At 47.6% G+C, this 17,661-nt stretch overlaps 3 protein-coding genes across 3 annotated transcripts; all 3 read left to right on the top strand.

The window, feature by feature from the left end:
* Positions 1 to 6,799: 6,799 nt before the first annotated feature.
* Positions 6,800 to 7,316, top strand: LSM04_007414 (uncharacterized protein; the record flags this gene model as incomplete). Its single annotated transcript, XM_067338906.1, has 2 exons — positions 6,800 to 7,012; positions 7,152 to 7,316. The coding sequence occupies 2 exons, from the start codon at positions 6,800 to 6,802 to the stop codon at positions 7,314 to 7,316; spliced, it is 378 nt and encodes a 125-aa protein (XP_067187980.1).
* Positions 7,317 to 15,177: 7,861 nt separating this feature from the next.
* On the top strand, positions 15,178 to 15,834 carry LSM04_008971 (Snf7 family; the record flags this gene model as incomplete). The annotated part of the gene is made up of 1 exon (XM_067338905.1): positions 15,178 to 15,834. The coding sequence occupies one exon, from the start codon at positions 15,178 to 15,180 to the stop codon at positions 15,832 to 15,834; it is 657 nt and encodes a 218-aa protein (XP_067188062.1).
* A 418-nt stretch (positions 15,835 to 16,252) lies between these two features.
* On the top strand, positions 16,253 to 17,488 carry LSM04_001798 (uncharacterized protein; the record flags this gene model as incomplete). Its single annotated transcript, XM_067338903.1, has 1 exon — positions 16,253 to 17,488. The coding sequence occupies one exon, from the start codon at positions 16,253 to 16,255 to the stop codon at positions 17,486 to 17,488; it is 1,236 nt and encodes a 411-aa protein (XP_067187747.1).
* Positions 17,489 to 17,661: the final 173 nt, after the last annotated feature.

The following is a 17,661-nucleotide window of genomic DNA, read 5'->3' as shown; positions in this document are numbered from 1 at the left end:
AGGACTCGACGCTCAACATCTATCTCGGACGTGGCCAGCAGACAACTATGGACGTCGCGCAAACACAGGCCAACGTCGAGGAGCACCACCTCTTGTCAGCGCCAAATACCTCGGAGTGAAGGCACCCAAGGCAGCAGACCCGGGCATTTGCGACCGTGACGTGTACCGGCTGATGCTGGATCTCAAACGGCAACAGCAAGCACCAGACGCAAGCGACGTAGCTGTAGACGTCGCGGGTGACAATGTAAAGGAGTGGCCCCTGCACCTCAAGCATACCACTCCACTCGACACGGAGGCGGTGCGGCAGATGGCGACCGCCCACCCACACACGAAAGCGTTTCTAGAAGAAGCATACCGCTACATCACGGTTGATGCCTCGCCCGACCCATGCCCTATACCGCACCTCGTGCAGACCTCACGCACCATCAAGACGACCAAGATGATGAAGGAGGACCTCCAGAAAGCCGTGAGCATGGGCAAGTTCGAACTGTGCCGTGACGAACACGGCCAGCCGATCGCTCATTTCGACAACCGCACTGGCATGATCCCGACGGGCTACTACGGTGTCAATGTGTTCACCGTCCCGGAGATGAAGGGACGCAGACGACTCACCACGGAACCTCACCTAAACGCTGTCATGGCCAAGGCGGACATGCCGCAAGTAAACTACCCGACGCGGCTTGGGAGACGGCAATCACTGCGTTATGCCAAGTACATGTTGCAACTTGACTTTGAGGCATTCTACGATGCGATCCCACTTCCAGCGGCACTGCGCAACAAGTTTGTGTTCCGGTGTGGTGGCAGTTACTACCGTTTGTGCACGCTGCCCACCGGCGCGCGGTGGAGCGTGGCAGTGGGCCAGGCGACCACGTGGGTGCTTGTCGACATTGATACCCCCGTCATCATACATACGATGATTGATAATATTTTGATTGCGGCCAAGGAGGGACAGGAGGAGGAGTTTGTGAGCGCGGTACGGCAGGTGTTGCTGCGCATTCGTGCTGCAAATCTGCTGACCTCGCCGGACCGCGAGGAACTACTTCAGTATACGGAGGAGGAATTATTACGTCTCGCTGAGCAGAACAACGTATTTCTTGGCGAAGAGTACATGTGGAACGGAACCGAGAGGGTGGTACGAAACTCAGTCAAGACGGTCGCGAAGTTGATGCTGAGTTCGGCACCAGACCGGCAGCACTCCATACGGACGTTCGTTTCTGTGGTGTCCTTGGTGTGTTATGCGATTCACACGACGCGCCTGAACCCGGCAAAGATGTTCCGACTCTTGCGGACCTACAGATATTTCTACCGACAGGTCTCCGGTGGTGCGGACTGGGACGCACCGGTGCCGTACATTCATCCGAAGGTGACCGATGAATTGAGCCGCATCTCGAATGAATTGATCAAGAACCAATGGTGGCGCATTGACCCACCACGGCATGTTGATTACAACGACGGCTCGTACGATATCGTTGCCTATACGGATGCCTCCCGCGAAGGATGGGGAGCCGTGGTGCACTTTCAGTTCACGGGCGAAGTCACCACGTTCCAGCAGCGCTTTGTCACCCACCACCAGCTTCCTTTTTACAAGGGAGAACCAACAGGTGGAGACGACGGAGGCAACCACGACCGTTTGTACGATGACGCCTATGGCGTTGAAGATGAAGAAGAGGAAGACGAAGAAAACGAGGACGTGTTTGTGGAAGACCCGGAGGATCGCGCACTACGCGACATCCGTGGACTACGTGCCTCTATCCCGGTGCACAACGCTACCGGCCTCTTCAGGGCACGGCATTCGGCTCACGCGGAACCGAGGGCAGTTCAGGCTTTGCTTTTGTTATTGCACAAGGAGGGAACGCTGAGACCTGGTATGCGCATCGCGGTGGTGACGGATCACTACGCGATTGCGGCTGCACAGAAACGCCTGAACGGCTTTGGCGGCATTGGCAGGGGCTTCTCGTTAAACAAGCTCTTCGAGACCACCTACAATCTCTGGTACGATTACGACATTGAGGTTATCTTTTACTAACTGAAGGGCGAAATGAATCCAGCGGATTCTTTATCGCGGCACTTTGGGGTAAGAACATCAAACGATCAAGAGGGAAATGATAAGAGAAACAGCACTGTCGTACGAATGGAGCACTTTGATGCAACGACTTTGCCCAGAGGTATGCCTAGTCTGTCGCAAACGTACTGCCCACTGTTTGACGACACTGCTTCTACAGACAAAGGTTACTAGGTGGCGCCATGTTGCCACGAATCACTACGGGGAACTGTCTAAAATGACTAATCTTAGTCCACAGTAAAATTTCACAACAAAAAGAAACATCAACGACGCCCCGCGGAGGATGTGCCGCATTTGTTTTGAAGTATGAAGGAACCTCTCCGTCACACCGGATCTTCAGTTCTTTCTCTCCCTTTCTTCTTCTCTCGATCTTAGGCCTTTCAAGTACAAATTTAGAGACATGACAATTAAATAAAATAGGAGAAATAAATAGCAACATTATAATTTTCTGTAATAACCAAGTTTTTTCGCCCCTGAGAACATAATTGCATCAAGCGTTTTCCCTCTACCATTGTTTTACCCATAAATAAACGGCACCGAAGAAATGGAGGTGCTGAAAAGCCCTTTTAACCCGCCTCCCGCTCTCCCCATCGCAAGTTCCACCCCTTCGCTATGTCTAATTTTTGATGTTTTTCACCCCTAGATATTCCGTCCGCTGGATTTTGTTCTGAATCCACGCAACCTCAAGTAGCACGCATACCGTGTGAGCGCAAAACTTTTTCTATGGCGCCAACTTCTGCGACTAACTCCTGTGAATGCGAGTTTCCTTTTTGCATAATGTTCACAACCGTTGCGTTGCCAACGCGAATATCCGATGCTCCTGCCAAATGCATTTAACACCTCGCAATGCTAGATGGACAGCTCTCGCCTCTGCTTGGGAAATCATGCGAGGTGAGCGTTTCCAAGCCACACCTGCGGCTAAAACCCCCCTTTATCCTTGAACAATAACGCCCCCAATCCGCACATGGAGGCGTCTGCCAACAGCGTTGCCGTAGAGGGCAACTGCTCTGGCGGGTGAACCGACTCGCCCTTAACAGTGTTGAGCCAGTTTTGCCCAACGACCCTCGCGTTAGGCGATAAATTTGCCAGATCTTGTGGCCGGAATAAACCTCGATCTAAACGCGTCGAGCACCGACACGCTACTTTTAAGAAGAAATAATACGGGAAAAGGGATTCACCCCTTACCACCCCCCGCCGCGCGCATCATGCGCGAAGCTGCGCTCTCCAATTCTTCAACCGTCGTCTTTTCTAGTGACGGCGCCTCTTTCAACCTTTCTATTGCCTTTTGGCTTAGGGATACCGTGCGGTTCCTATGGTTGGGCTGCGCCCCGATGCAATCTTATTCCTTCGTTTTAAACTGCTATTCCCCAATAGTGACTCCGCAACTTTGCATGTTATGTATGATTTGCTGTCCCCAAGATTGTACCGTTCCGTGTGGACCACTTATTCTAATATTATCAATCCAAACGTGTATTCTTAACCCTTTGGGCGCCGCGCACTGCGGCAATACCAATTCTGAATCTCCAGCCAAAACTCTTGTAATGGTATTTAAAATCTCAGGACTACATTTATGGCCCATGAAAAGGCGAGTGAACTCAACGAATTCACCGGATTCCGTGCGGCAACGGAAACTTGCGCGCATGTTAACTGGTAAGGCCACTTGGAAAAAAGATGCCTTTAAATCAAATAATGTTGCCGTTTCATCATAAACCACATCCAGATACTTTGAAATATGCGCGAGAGGAACATCGGCCTCATAATCATCCCTGTCATTCTTTTCTCTTGCCCACGCAATAAAACGTCTTCTTTGTCCGGAGGGTTTGCCCTCCACCACCGTAATAGGAACTACCCATCCTTTAGCTGGATGCGGTGAAGCTGTGCAAATAACGCCTGCTTCCTTCATACGCTGCGCATCAGCGTTATTAATTCTTAAATTGGATTCAAGCCGTTTGGCGTATAATTCGGGTTTCTGCATAATGCGCCACACCTCATCCCAATGCCTCCTGTCCTTATGGTTGAGGCGGTCGCTTATCCATTAGGTGGAAAGCGTGCCTACGCCTATTTGTTGCAGCGGTAATTGTGTTTCGTCTTCTTTTGTCGCCACACTGGTTCGGTGTGATCGTTGCGGTATATTATGCCCTTTGAAAGGGGCGCGAATGTATTGCGTTGTCAATTCTGGTAATTCCCATTTTTCTGCAGCTCATTTTTCTAATTCTCTTACATCAATGATGTCAAGTGTGCGGACTTGTTTATTGTTGCGGCCCAATGGCCCAAGTATCGTACCGTGCTTCGTGGGAGTTCCATGAAATCTGAATGTTTCCCTAACTGTGTTATTAATCGTGGATCGGGATCGTGTTCAATCACTGCTGCTGCGGCGTGTGCTAGCGCTCCTCTCTTTATGGAGTGAGCCGTCATTCCGTACGTTCGAAGGATATTCTCCATGTCTTTTGTGGTAAATATCGTTAACTTTTCGTCGCCCTTCATTTCTTTCACAACTGCGTTGATCCGTCGTGCATCTTCTCCCCCAATTGCTACGTACCCCGCTGCTCCGTGTGGATCGCTGTTTCCGGGGCCGAGCATTGTTTTTTGGTTTAAAAGTCTCTCGTTGCAATTGCACCCGGCACGTAGAGCTATAATGCCCGATGCGACCGGATCTGAAACATTGTGCCTTGCTGAGTGATGGTGCCGAATGTTTCTTCTGAGACTTCATAGCTGCTTGTATGAATGGGTCCTCTCTTTTTAATGGCTTGACTTTCGCCTCCCTGATGTCCTGCATCTTCACTCCCGGATGATCCTTTACAGTTTGAATAATTCGCAGTTGTGTATATAATCCTCCTCCCATTTGCACCTGTTGAAACGATAGCCCCTTGTCGCGAACTGTATACATCCATTTTACGAAATTCCCACATGCATCATTATAGGCCGGGCCAGAATTTACCGGCATAGGAAAAGTTACTCTGTAAACGGTCAACATTTTGGCAGGTGAAGTGTCAATAATTAATTGCAGCATACCGTCAAAGGTGCGTATTCGCTCTTCTGGTCGGCAACGGCAAACGATGCTGGTGGCTTGGGTTCTTTTGTCTCGGAGCAATAACCATCGTGTGGCCGTTCCTCTTGACCCATCGGTGTCGCCCACTCAGGCCATTCTTTGCGTACTTCCTTTGTGGATGTATGGGCCGTTGTTGGGTCAATGGTGTGTGTTTCTTTCCTTCCCATTTTCTGTGGGGTCTCCTTCCCTGATTGGCATAGTAACTCTTCGTTTCGCTTTTCTCTTTGGCTGAGTTTTTCCCTTGCTGACGCGAGTTGTGCCAACATTTCAGCCTTCTCCACCTGAAACTGGGACCCTTGCGCCCGAAATTCTGCCAGTTTCCTTTTTCCCTTTACCCATTCTTCATGTGTGGTTGAGGTCTGCGCCAGTGCTTGCGTTAATCGCCGCTGCTCCTCTTGCAGTTGGGCCTGCAAATGTGTAACTTGTTCGTGAGCTGTTGTCAGTTGCGCATTTGCGTGACCCAGCTGCGCCTGAATATCTGCCAGTTGCCCTTTACTCTTGTTGCCTCCTGTTATGCTTGTGCCATTTGGTTATGCGATTCCTGGAATTGCACACTGGCATATTGAAGAAAACGGCACTGCTCATCTTGTAGTTGCGCTTGAACGCTTTGAAATTCCTGGTAAAGGCGGGATTCTCTTTCTTCCAGCGGCGCCCGTTCAGCACTGAAACGCGCGCGTGCCTCTTCAAATGCCTGCAGGAAATTTGTATTCCGTGGCATCATAGAGTTTATAGTGGGGGAACGTAAAACTCCCCGATTCATAGATCGATTTTGGCCCAGATTGACAATGAGTATGCCGTTGTCCAACGTTAGCATACCATCAAAATGATAACTTAAATGCAGAGCCGTGGGTAGACGAAATTCAAGTAAAGGCCGTATGGCCATTCTGGCGCACGAAATCCAAGAAAGCCTGGGTACTGGTCATCCATTCCGCTGCGGAATAAAACTGACTAAAAGTACTTCACATTTTTACTCGCTTGCAAACTTACTTTTTCAGAGAACTTACGGTTAGACAGGCTGTATGGAAGAAAAGAAATAGAATTTTATTTATTCTGAAGACATTCAATATTTTTGATATGTGATAAACGTAAGGCTCCATCATTGTTTTCGCAAGATTGCGAAACAAAGGAAGCGAATAAGAATAGGCCAAGGAGAACACCCCGCAAGCGGTAGGAGACGGGTGCTCTCGGGAAACTTTTACGCGCCACCAATCCATTCTTTAAAATACACGGGGGCCGTTTTCCATCAGAGAATTTTATCTTGCCCATAATCTTTCACACCGGAGTTAAGAAAACCATAAAGGAGATTGACGCGGATGAGGTGCGACCGCCAACACCCGCTCCAGTTCAAAAAGGCCATCGGAAGAATTATTTGAGAGAAAACCAAATGGGATCCACAAAACGAAAAAACTATTCACACAAGAACCGGCCTGCCCCAACGCCAAGCAAAACGGGGGCGCCCCCCCCCCCCGCAAAGAAAAACAAAAGCGAAGAGGAAACGCCAGAGCAACCCCCGCAAAAGAAAAGAATCCGTGGGGGTGGGGTTTTCTTGCCTCGCTCCTCGGGTTGTTGTTCTTCTGTGGGGGTTCCCGCGGCCGTGGCGAAACTGGGCCCCGAAAGCCCGTGGCAGGGCGGACCCCCGCGCCGCCAAGAATGAGAAAAAAAGTGCCAAAGCAGGAACGCAGGAAAGGATGGGTATTTTGGGAGAATACGTTTCGTATTGCCTTGCCGCGGTGGCCCTGAAAAAGGCGCAGAAGGGCCAAGGGGATCCGCGCCCACAACCGGAGAGCCCTTCAGAGAATAGCGACGAAACCGCCCTTCGGCACGCGAGTCTCGAATGCGGCACGTTTTCACCCAAGCCCAGCAAGAACGGGCGGGGTTTGTGCAACTTCAGCATGTCGAAAGTCTCTTATTTAAAGGGTTGGTTCTTCTGCAGCTGGGCGGCCGCTTTTTTAAAAAAAAAATGATCGGCCAATTCGTTGGCAACCGGGGTCGGGGCCCCCCAATGCATTTGAGATAACCTCGCGCCGAAAAGAACTGAAGCTAAACCTTTTGGTAATGGTAAAAATGTGTAGCAGGCGATTGTTGTACCATATTCTTTTTGACATGGCAAAGGGCCCATTGGCTTTAAAAGGGTTTGGCGCCGATCTGGTCGGGCACCGATTGGATTCACGCAAGAAAACCAAATGCCACCAATGGCTTTTATAGAAAGAGAATTCTGCAAGTAGCAAAGGGCAACCCTCCCATGGGAAATAAGTGCCTTTTCAGTTGTAATGCGAAAGGGACTCCGCTGAAAAACAATTTGACGCCCTCCGCCATCGGTTAAGAACGGTAAAAAGGTCTTTGCATGAAGGCTTCTATTTCTCTGCCCCGCAGAAACAGAATAATATTAGAGACTCCCCCTGTTGACGCCGGCCACCCCAACGTGTTGCCAAGGCCCGGCGCCCCGCATTGCCGGAGGAAGCCTGGAGCCAGCAATGTTTTTCTTCTGGAAAACTCGCTGGCTCTTAAACTACGGCGTCGCACAGCACCGGGACCAGCCGTGTCTTGCTGGGGCAGAACTGAATCCAAGAAGGTCCTGGGGCACTTGTCGAAGTGCTGTCAGCAGTATCACCTGTACCAAGTTACTGCTGAGCGGTGGTGTGGAGGAAAATCCCGGCCCTTCTCTGCGAGGTATGCAGTGGAACCCAGCTGGACTTACCCAGGCCAAGGGGCTTGCTCTCCACAAAACCCTTGTTGAGGAAAACGTGCCATTCGGCCTTCTAATCGAGATGAAAATGTCTTGTGCGGAAGCGTCGAGTTTCACAATCGCTGGTTATCAACATCATGGAGTGTCCCGCCCCTCTAAAGGTGGCGGCGTTTCGATTCTGGTCCGTGAAGACCTGCCGGCGGAAGTAGGATCGTCTGTTGTGGCGAGCATTGGGTATACTCACGCAACGATCCACTTGACAGAAGGGCTTGCGCTCTCAGTGACGTCAGCATACTTCACTTCAGGGAAATCATTTACAGCATCGCAACTGGGCACGCTCTTGACGACCAGCGGACCCCACCTCATTGGTGCAGATGCTGAAACGCATGCGTTGGCCTGGAATCGCGCGATTCCACCTGATACACGTGGCGATGTGCTAGTGAAATGGTGCCTAGATAACGATTGCGTCATAAAGAAAAATGGGGAAAGCACCCGCCACACTACACGTCACGGTCTGTCCGCGCCGGACGTGGCACTATCCCGAGAGTGTCGCATAGAGTCTTGGACAGCCAAGTTCTCTCCGGATAGTGACCATTATATCACCCTCTTCGACGTAGTAGCAGTAGATGATGATGAACCACTGCGGTTCCCTCGCCCCCGTGCCCCACTCTATGCATGGAAGAAGGCGAAATGGTCTCGTTTTAGACAAATGTCAAATGCCCAATGCCGAAAACTACCGACACAGAAGATGAGCGTTCACAAACGAGAACGTTTACTCGCCTCCGCGATCCGCATCGCAACAGCTGCAGCGGTCCCCCGCGGAGGACGAGACACTGCCCCCTTTTGGACTCCAGAACTCAGTGAGATCGAGCCGGAGATCCAACAATGCAAAGCCTCCGTCTATAGAGACAGGTTGGCAGTACGCCGCAGAGAGATGCTGAGACAAGCCCCCCATAAAAGATGGAAAGCCCTCTGCGGCAAGATGGCCGTAGCAGACGGCTGCCGTTGGAACATTGTAAAGAGGATTTACGCCCCACGCCCACTGAGAACCCCGGCGATAAAGATTAACAACACGGTGCTCACGGAAAATCAGAAGGCCAAGCACTTTATCCGTTTTTACTCCAAACGAGCCAGACGGCACCCACACACCCACCCTCCGCCACCCATCCCAGTTGTCGACGAGGAATTTGCACCCATTACAGAAGCGGAACTGGAACGGGCCCAGCGCCTTCTCCCGAAAGGAACGGCGGCTGGTCCGGATGGGATTTACAGCGAGGCTCTCCAACATTTTTGGCCCAGAGCGAAAGCAGAAACCCCATAACTTTTCAATGGGAGTCTCCGCACTGGCATTTTCCCAGCTGCTTGGAAAGTAAGTGTTATTGCGCCCCTCCCCAAACCAGGGAAGAAGGCAACAGACCTAGACTCGTTTAGACCAGTCACATTAACTAGCCGTATGTCCAAACTAATGGAAAGGATTATGGCAGCCCGTATTCGGGATGTTATTGAACCCAAGCTGACCCCACAACAATCCGGGTTCAGGCCTGGCCACCCCACACTGGACCAATTACTACACCTGCGCGCAGCCCTCAGAGACCTTCATATGACTCGCGCAAAGGGGCCGTATTCGTTGATTACGCCAAGGCCTTCAATACTGTAGATCACGACCGAATTGTTAGTACGATGCGAGAGATGGAGCTCCCACTCCACATCATCCGATGGCCAGCCTCATTTTTAAAAGGACGCCAGGCTAAAGTACGAGTCCAAGGAAAATCCTCACCACTAATGCTATTTCCACCGCGGCGTACCGCAAGGAACGGTTCTAGGCCCGCTTATGCTCATTACAGCAATGGACACTCTAAGCGAACGATTATCTCAAGTTCCTCTTCTGTACCACGGCTTTTTTGCTGATGATCCCACGCCAGCAGCACGACATGAGAACAGAGACGTCATCAACAGTGTGCTACAAAGCGGAATAAATGTGGTTGATGGATGGTCCAAGAGCCACTTCATGGAAGTAAACGCAGACAAAACGAAATACACCCTCTTTGGATCATTAGACCCAAACCCCCTTTCCCTTGAACTATGCGGCACCCCTGTCGGTCTAGAGAAAGCTCCAAAACTTCTCGGAATTACATTCCAACACCATCGCGGAGTGTCCTCCCATTTAATGCAGACGAGGCAACGCATGAATTTTCGTTTGTTGCAGCTCGCTGCAATCTCGTTCGCCGCATGGGGCCCAAAACGGGATGTTTTGCGCGCTTTCTATCTGGCCCTAGTTCAAGCCCAGGCAATATATGGATTTGAGGTCTGTTACTGGGATGCATCACCCACACGCCGCCAACAATTAGCAGCAGGCCAAAACAAAGCTTGTCGAACCATAGCAGGAATCCCATTTGGATGCCGCTCCGACGACGCACTACGAGAAGCCCGTCTTCTACCACTAGAAACGACAGCCATGATACGGAGCCTCAAACACTTCTTACTATGCCAGACAAGAGGTGGATCCCTGAAAGATAGCGCTGATCAGGTTTACCACTTGAACCACCCAGTCCGAAACTTCTATGTGCGCCTAATGAAGGCATACCCAACGCTCCTTATAGAGCCACGCGAGTTGCCGCTATTAACACCGACACTGCGTTTCGGTAGGCGCGCTCGCTTCTTCACATCAATGGATAACGTCTCCGCTGAAAACTCTGAAGAACGCAAAAAGGAAGCATCTGAGCGTTGGATAGCCCGACATTTCCGCCGCATGGGAGAAACACCACCACCCCGTACACATTATGAAATTTGGCCTGATGGCTCGGTATGCCTGGGTGTTAAATCTGGGGCAGCGGCGATGATTTACAAGGATGGTGAACTGCTTAGCACCACGCAAAGAGGAGCTGGCCCCCTAGCCTGCAGCTACACGGCTGAAACCATAGCACTATATGAAGGATTGCGGAAACTACCCACGATACTACCGGCAGAAAACCCAACACCCTGCAGAGTTTCCGTATTCTCAGATTCGCTGTCTCTACTGAAAGCGCTCCGGACTGCTCCCCTAACTGTTACGGATCCTATGCTCCGTAAACTATGGAACCTGATCCTCCAAGTGCAACGTCGCAAAGCCCGCATTCGACTGCAATTTATTTTCGGCCATTGCGGAGTAGAGAAGAACGAAAAATGTGACGCTGAGGCCAAAAAAGCTGCGGAGCATGCCCAGAGGGATGGTGCCTGGATTCCCGATGTTATTGCCTACGCCAAACGCATCCTCAAGGGGGAGGACACACCTCGTCCTTCTCATAGATGGCAAATCACAGGGAACTGGAACCCCACCAAAGACAACCCAGAACTAACACGAGAAGAAGAAACAGCACTTGCAAGATTCCGCAAAGGAGTCTCGCATCGATATGGGTGGTTGCTGGGAAAAATCCAACCCCATATCCCCCTGGTTGTCGATGGTGGAACCCCCAAGAGGCAAACGACTCAGCCCCACCGAAGCCGCAAGCAACGCAGAGACACCACCCCATGAGTAAAGCATCCGAGCCAGCAGCATGCACAGAGTGCGGAGCACAATACTCATGCAGGAACAACGCAGCGCCCCACATGGTTAACAGGCATGGTTTTAAGAAGGCCGATGCGCTTTGGAAACCCAAGTTCCCCATGCACCACCTCCGCCGGACATACCGCCTGAGCCACCGCCGCCCAGACCCCCATCTCCGGTAAATACGTTACCTCGCCAATCAGCACATGCAGAGAAAAAACATCCCTTTGCATGCAATTTATGTCACCGAACCTTCCCCCAGAAAAATGGATCAACTCGCCACCTCAGGCGCATGCACAACGCAGAATGCCCTCCCACTGAAAGAAAGCGCCCAAGAGCAGATGAACCAATACCAGAGGGATCGGCATTTCCATGTGACAAATGTGGCATGGTAGCGCGCTCTAAAACAGGCCCCAAAGCCCACATTAGAGCGCGCCATCCTGAGGACCCCAGCAAAGACGCACCCGGCACGCAGTTAATCCCACAGCCAGCATCGCTGCGCTGTGAATTTTGTCTGAGGGATTTCGGTAACGTGGGAGCTCTATCGTGCCATAAAAAATTTAAACGCCCACCTGGAACTCCGATATTGCCGATTACGATAAAGGTAACCTTTCCCAGAAATAAAAAACGTCAGCGAGACTCGTCGCCACCGGAACGTGAGGACCACGGCAAGGTTCATTGCGGTATGTGTGTAAGAAGTTCTACGCCAACATGCCTTCACTCGCCATTCACTGCAGAAATTTTCACCATGGCGAAGGCATGCCTGCCAAAGGGGCAACCGAATCCTCCCGAAGCAAGGGCGAGAACATAAGAGACCTTGCGACCCTGATTTGCCCCACATGCAACGGACAATGCATGAGCAAATCAGGCCTCACACAACACCGCATGTCCCAACACGGGCATCAGCGTATTCGCGCGCATACTAGCCAACACGCCGACTGCGAAGAAACAGCACTGCATCTCTTGAGTTGCCCCGCCCTTCGCCCATTGCGAATGCAGCATGCTATAACAGATATCCCTCTCCAGAAGCTGTGCTTTTCCAAACAGTTAGCCCAGTTCCTTCTGGCAGTGGAGCGGAACTATGCGATACCGCAGACTTCGCGGTCCAGGACCCCTACGCCTCCTTCCTCCGCCCCTGTAAGGCCCCTACACCCCTCTAAGACCAGCGACGAGCTCGATTATGGAATCCCTGGCAGGATTAGTCTCAAGAGACGCTTGTCGCGATCCCCAACAAGCAACAAAAAACAGAGGAGATCATTTGGGCCCAATGATTAACTAAAAAACCAAAAATAACAAAAATTAATAGCAAAAGGAGAGTGGCCGACGGGCTCTGGGAAAGGATGGTGGGAGTAGAGAATCTCTCGTAGACTGTTTTGCTGTTCCTGGGCTGGTTATAAAAATAAAATAAAACAAAACTTGAAAATAACAAAATTCAAATAATAAAAACCTCAAAAATAACAAAATAAATATTACAAGAGCTTGAGGATCCCACAAAACAAAGAGATTTTTCTCTCAAGCACCGCCATTCATAGACAGCAACCCTGGTGCTCTACGGTGAGAAGCTGATAGCCGTACCGTTGGGGTAAAATCCATAAAGACGCGAGGAGTAAATAAATAAATAAATAAATAAATAAATAAATAAATAAATAAATAAATAAATAAATAAAAAATTATCCAAATTATTGGGAATGCAGAGATAGATAGGGAAAATAATATTTTTTCTTTTTTTTCCTTCTTTCCATGAAAAGTAAGGCATAGATTATCCCGAAAAAAAACTGAACGATCGAATTAACTATCCCCTTCTATTACAATTCAATTTTTACTAAATAATTTTTTCGTTTTTCACTCACAATGGTCGTATGAGGTGACGATTGGGTTTTTTCTTTTTATAAAACAAACCCGCAGTATCGCACAGAATAAGATTACAACACATGCAATTTTTCTTTGGGAGCCTGCTTACAATATTTCACATTTCTGGTTTTGTCATTCCCCAGAAAGTATTAGAAAAAGTCTGTTGATGGCGGTGCTCTGTGGCATATTCTGCGGTGCAGAAGAAGAAAAAAAGAGGTTGTATACATGTGGTAAGGTATTAAAGATATTTGCTGTGATGGCTTTTTTTTACTCTTTTTTTCGAATCTCTCGTTCTTTATTTAAGCAACACTTTTAATTCCGGGGGTTTCCCTGATCCCCTTTGAAAGGGAATCAAAAAGGACAAAGCTGGGTCTTCTGAAAGTAGTGTGATGAACAATAATTCTGTCATGAATATCTCTTTTGATAGTTTTAACATGTTTTCGTTGTGATAACCATAATGTGAAAAAAAAGGAATTTATATGGAGCATTCGTGCAGAAAGGAGCTGTTTTTTGAGTTCTCTGGGATATGAAGAGGAACCAAGGGATTCTTTTTTTTTTCGTTCCCATGACTTTCTCTTTTCTCTGTGTGACCGTCTGTGTTTGCAATGTAGTTCCTCTTTTTATTCTCTCTTATCGCGGTGACTTTTTTGACGTAATGAAGAGTTCTTCTGGACAGCGTTTGTATACTTATTTACGTTGTTGGTTGCTTTCATTGAGACAAATAAACTGATGTCTATTTGTCTCAATGGATGATTGAAGTATCTCAACATTGAAGTTTTACTTACTTTTGGCGTTGATGCCTTTCAGCTTCGTCATACCTTTTCTTCTGCTTCATATGTTGGGGTCTGGGTACCATATTTAGTGAATGATTCTTTGGTAGCCAAAACAAAAAGTTAAGACACTCCATAATTGCTTGTTTGCTTCTACTGATATTTGTATCTCAAGACTATCACGAGCCTCCTATAAATTGTTTTTTAGAATGGCGGATTCACAACCCTTTTCAATTTCAGTTGTTTCTCAACTGTTATGTGAAATGATATCTTATGAATGAATACTCTGGTTTATTTTGTATGAAATAATAAGTGAGGGATATAACCCTAATATGGTTTGAGGAGTCATTTGATCAATTTACCGAGTATCGCTCCTGTGGGTGTACCCAAATGACTTTTCGGGATGTTCTTTATTGATTCTGCTTTTCTTATAGTTAATGGATTCATTTTATTGAGTGTGGTTTTCTTTTTCTGCAAATCGGGTAGTTCTGCCGTAAAAAAAAAGGGAAATAACATCATCTGGATTTGGATCTTCTGAAAGGGGAGTCAGAAGATGTAATTTTTTTTTGATTTTTAACGGGGTCAGTTGTTTTGTAGGTATTAATTATTTACATTCTGTAATGGGGTTCCCCCTTTGTGAGCACAATTGTTTCTCCTTCCTTTGCTCTTGCTGTGTTCTTCTTAGTTTCGGGGGACTAGGAAGCGGATTTTCTGGCCGACGCTTTTTTTTTTCTTGCCTTTTAATACACGTTGAGTGCGCAGTGTGGATGAAGGAGTCATGTTTCTCTCTTTTTTTTTGTTTTATGCCTTCTTTGATTATATTAGTTGCACGTAGTTCCTGTAACATAGTGGAAAGGTTTTTTCTAGGATTACATGATCTTTCATTATGTATTTTGTTGCAGTTTCACGGTATTTTCTACTGGTATTCCTTTTTCTCTCAAGTTTTGTTTGATTCTGTTCTTTTTCGCCCCTTTATACCGATTACTATTTCTTGTTTGTTTGAGTGTTGGTTGTAAGGGAACCCATTCTTTTTTATTTCCCCTATTTAACTTTTCTCAGTTTATTTTTATTTTTTTATGTGGATGCGAATTCTTTTTTTTCTGGTTATTTGTGACTCACGCGTTCTTTTTATTTAATACACCCATTCCCCTCGTTTCGCCTTGATATGTTTCCGTTTAATAACTATCATTCTTGTTTTCTCCTTTCCCCGCTTTTAAAGATTAGTGTCAGATAAAAATGGGTTCCCGAGAGAGCAAGCCAAACAATCAGACAACGGCACCACCCGTGTTAGAGAAGGTTATGATCACTTCATCAGATAGAGCTCAGCTTGAGCTTAAATTACAGCGTGACAAGCTAACGGCAGCCATAAGAAAATACGAAATTAATGCAAAAGAGGAGAGGGCAAAGGCTAGTGAGTTCCTTCGTTCTGGTAATCGACGTAAGGCGCTGTATTGTTTGAAACGGGAACGGGTCCAACGATCTCAGGTCACAAGTATCACGGACTTGCTAAACAATGTTCAGAGTCTACTTGATACCGTTGAATTTAGTCAGATTGAAGTAGAAGTTTTTCATGCTCTGAAAAATGGCAAAGAAGAGCTCTCAAAATTGAATTCCATGTTGAATGTAGATGATATTGCTGAGCTTATGGATGGTACAGCGGAGACAATAGGGGAAGCACATCGTATTGATGCTATTTTGGCCCAACCTCTGGATGGATGTGATGAAGATGCTCTTCTTAATGAATTGATGTCTGAAGATCCTAATGTTCTTCCTGAAACTAAGCTTGGGTTGAAAGATGCTGTTGTTCCGACCCATGAACTTCCCTTAACTGAAAAACAGGAAAGCCATGTCTCTGATAATAGGTTAGATGAACCAATGCTGCCAGCGTCGTGACACCACTTGGTTCTAATCCCTTTTTGGGTTGAGGCTGTGATAAATTACGCCTCAACTTTTCCCAGATATTTGAGAGAGGAATAGAGTTGTGGAAAAGGTGGAACATGCGAAGTATTTATTGCGATGTCTCTTTGTTTCTTCTGTTTTTTTTTCTGTTCTTTGGGTATGTTCCCTGGTCAACTTCATTTGCTTTTTAATGTTCTTTTTTATGCTTTTGCATAGCCTGTTTGTTTGTTTTTCCCACTCTTTTTTCTTTTTATTGCCTCTTCTCTCTCTTCCTTCCCCCTTACTGTACATTTTTCTCTGCGTGTATGTGTGCGCGTATGTGTATGTGTGTTTAATCTAACTGTTTTTCTTGCTTCCAATTGAAAGAAAGATAAGGAAACAACAACAACAACAAAAAAAAAAACAACAACTGATGTTTGGTCGCGTTGTATTCTTCACGTCATGTGCCACTATATTCTCAGGAACAGCTTATGTTGTTGGTATCGCCCTTAGTCCTCCTCCCTCCTATACTGTAGGTAATCAACATCGAATCGAGCGGTATAATGATCTCTCGCATGAAAATATGTACGATAAGAAAACGCGTGGGCAGGAGTTTTATCTGGGCATCAGTCGTTGGCGACGACGGCTGCTGCGAGAGGAGGGATTGGTTTATGGTCGTGTCTTAGAGGTTGGGGCAGGATGTGGTGGAATTGTATCATACTATGATGCACTTCTGCAAACTCCAAATACAACATCTAAGACGACTAAAGATGAAAAACCTACTGATAATAGCAATAAAGGGCTAGTAGAAGTAGTATTAAGTGATAGGTCACCGGGTATGGTAGAGTCTGCTGCCCTACAGATTCATCGACGTTATGGATATTGGCCCTACCGTTATCCCGATTATGACATTGATGGCATTCTTGATGCAGTGAAAAGCTCACGTACAGCGGATGGGGAAGCCACTGATTTGGGTGTTTCGGGAGTAGGGAGCCAACGTGGGGAACACCAGCGTCCTACAGGGGGTGGCGTAGTAAAACGCAAGATTCTTCACGGTGATGGTACTGTTGTAGAAGTGCTCTCCACACCATTGAATGACGATAACACTGAATTGGTGAAGGGGACAGTGGCCCCCATTCTGCAAGGCACTTTGCCTGGTAACGCTTTACCTCTCCTCTCTAGTGATGGCTGGAGAGAACTGAAGCGGCGCGATGCTGAGAAAGGGTCATTAGACCGAACAAGGTTAGGGGATGAACAAGATAAACAAATTTTTGCCGTTGCAAACTATGCTGCTGAGCAGTTGCCCTTTGCCGATAACAGTTTTGATACTGTTATAGACATGTTTGGACTTTGCAGTTTTGATGATCCCGTTCGTGCACTTCGGGAGATGTCTAGAGTTTGTAAACCGAGTGGAAACCTTCTTTTGCTTGAACATGGTAAAGGACGTTGGTCGCGCATGAACGATTATCTTGACAAGTGGGCACCAAACCATGCAAGGAAGTGGGGCTGTTGGTGGAATCGTGATATAAGGAGATACCTGCGACTTGCTGGCCTTAGAGTTGTTAAAACTGAAGAAAAACATTTTGGGACGTCACAATACATTGTGGCAAAGCCATTCAAGTCAATGGATGAATGGGATGCGTATCGTTCAACTTCCATGAAGGATTGATTTTGGAAAGGGGTATATCCCCAATTATTTTTTTTTTGACCCTATTGGTATCAGAAAAGAGGGATTTGTGCAAGACAGTGGAGAATTCTCTTTGAAATTTCAGAGTAAAAAAAAAAAGACGTATATAAGGAGTTTATTTGTCAGTTTTTTTTTCTACCTCTTTTGAAACTTTG

Source organism: Trypanosoma melophagium (genome assembly GCF_022059095.1).
Source record: "Trypanosoma melophagium isolate St. Kilda chromosome Unknown ctg4segment1, whole genome shotgun sequence".
In the NCBI taxonomy this organism is placed as follows: Eukaryota; Euglenozoa; class Kinetoplastea; order Trypanosomatida; family Trypanosomatidae; genus Trypanosoma; species Trypanosoma melophagium.
Note: the sequence above shows the minus strand (reverse complement) of the source record. Positions and strands in the feature narration are given on the sequence as shown.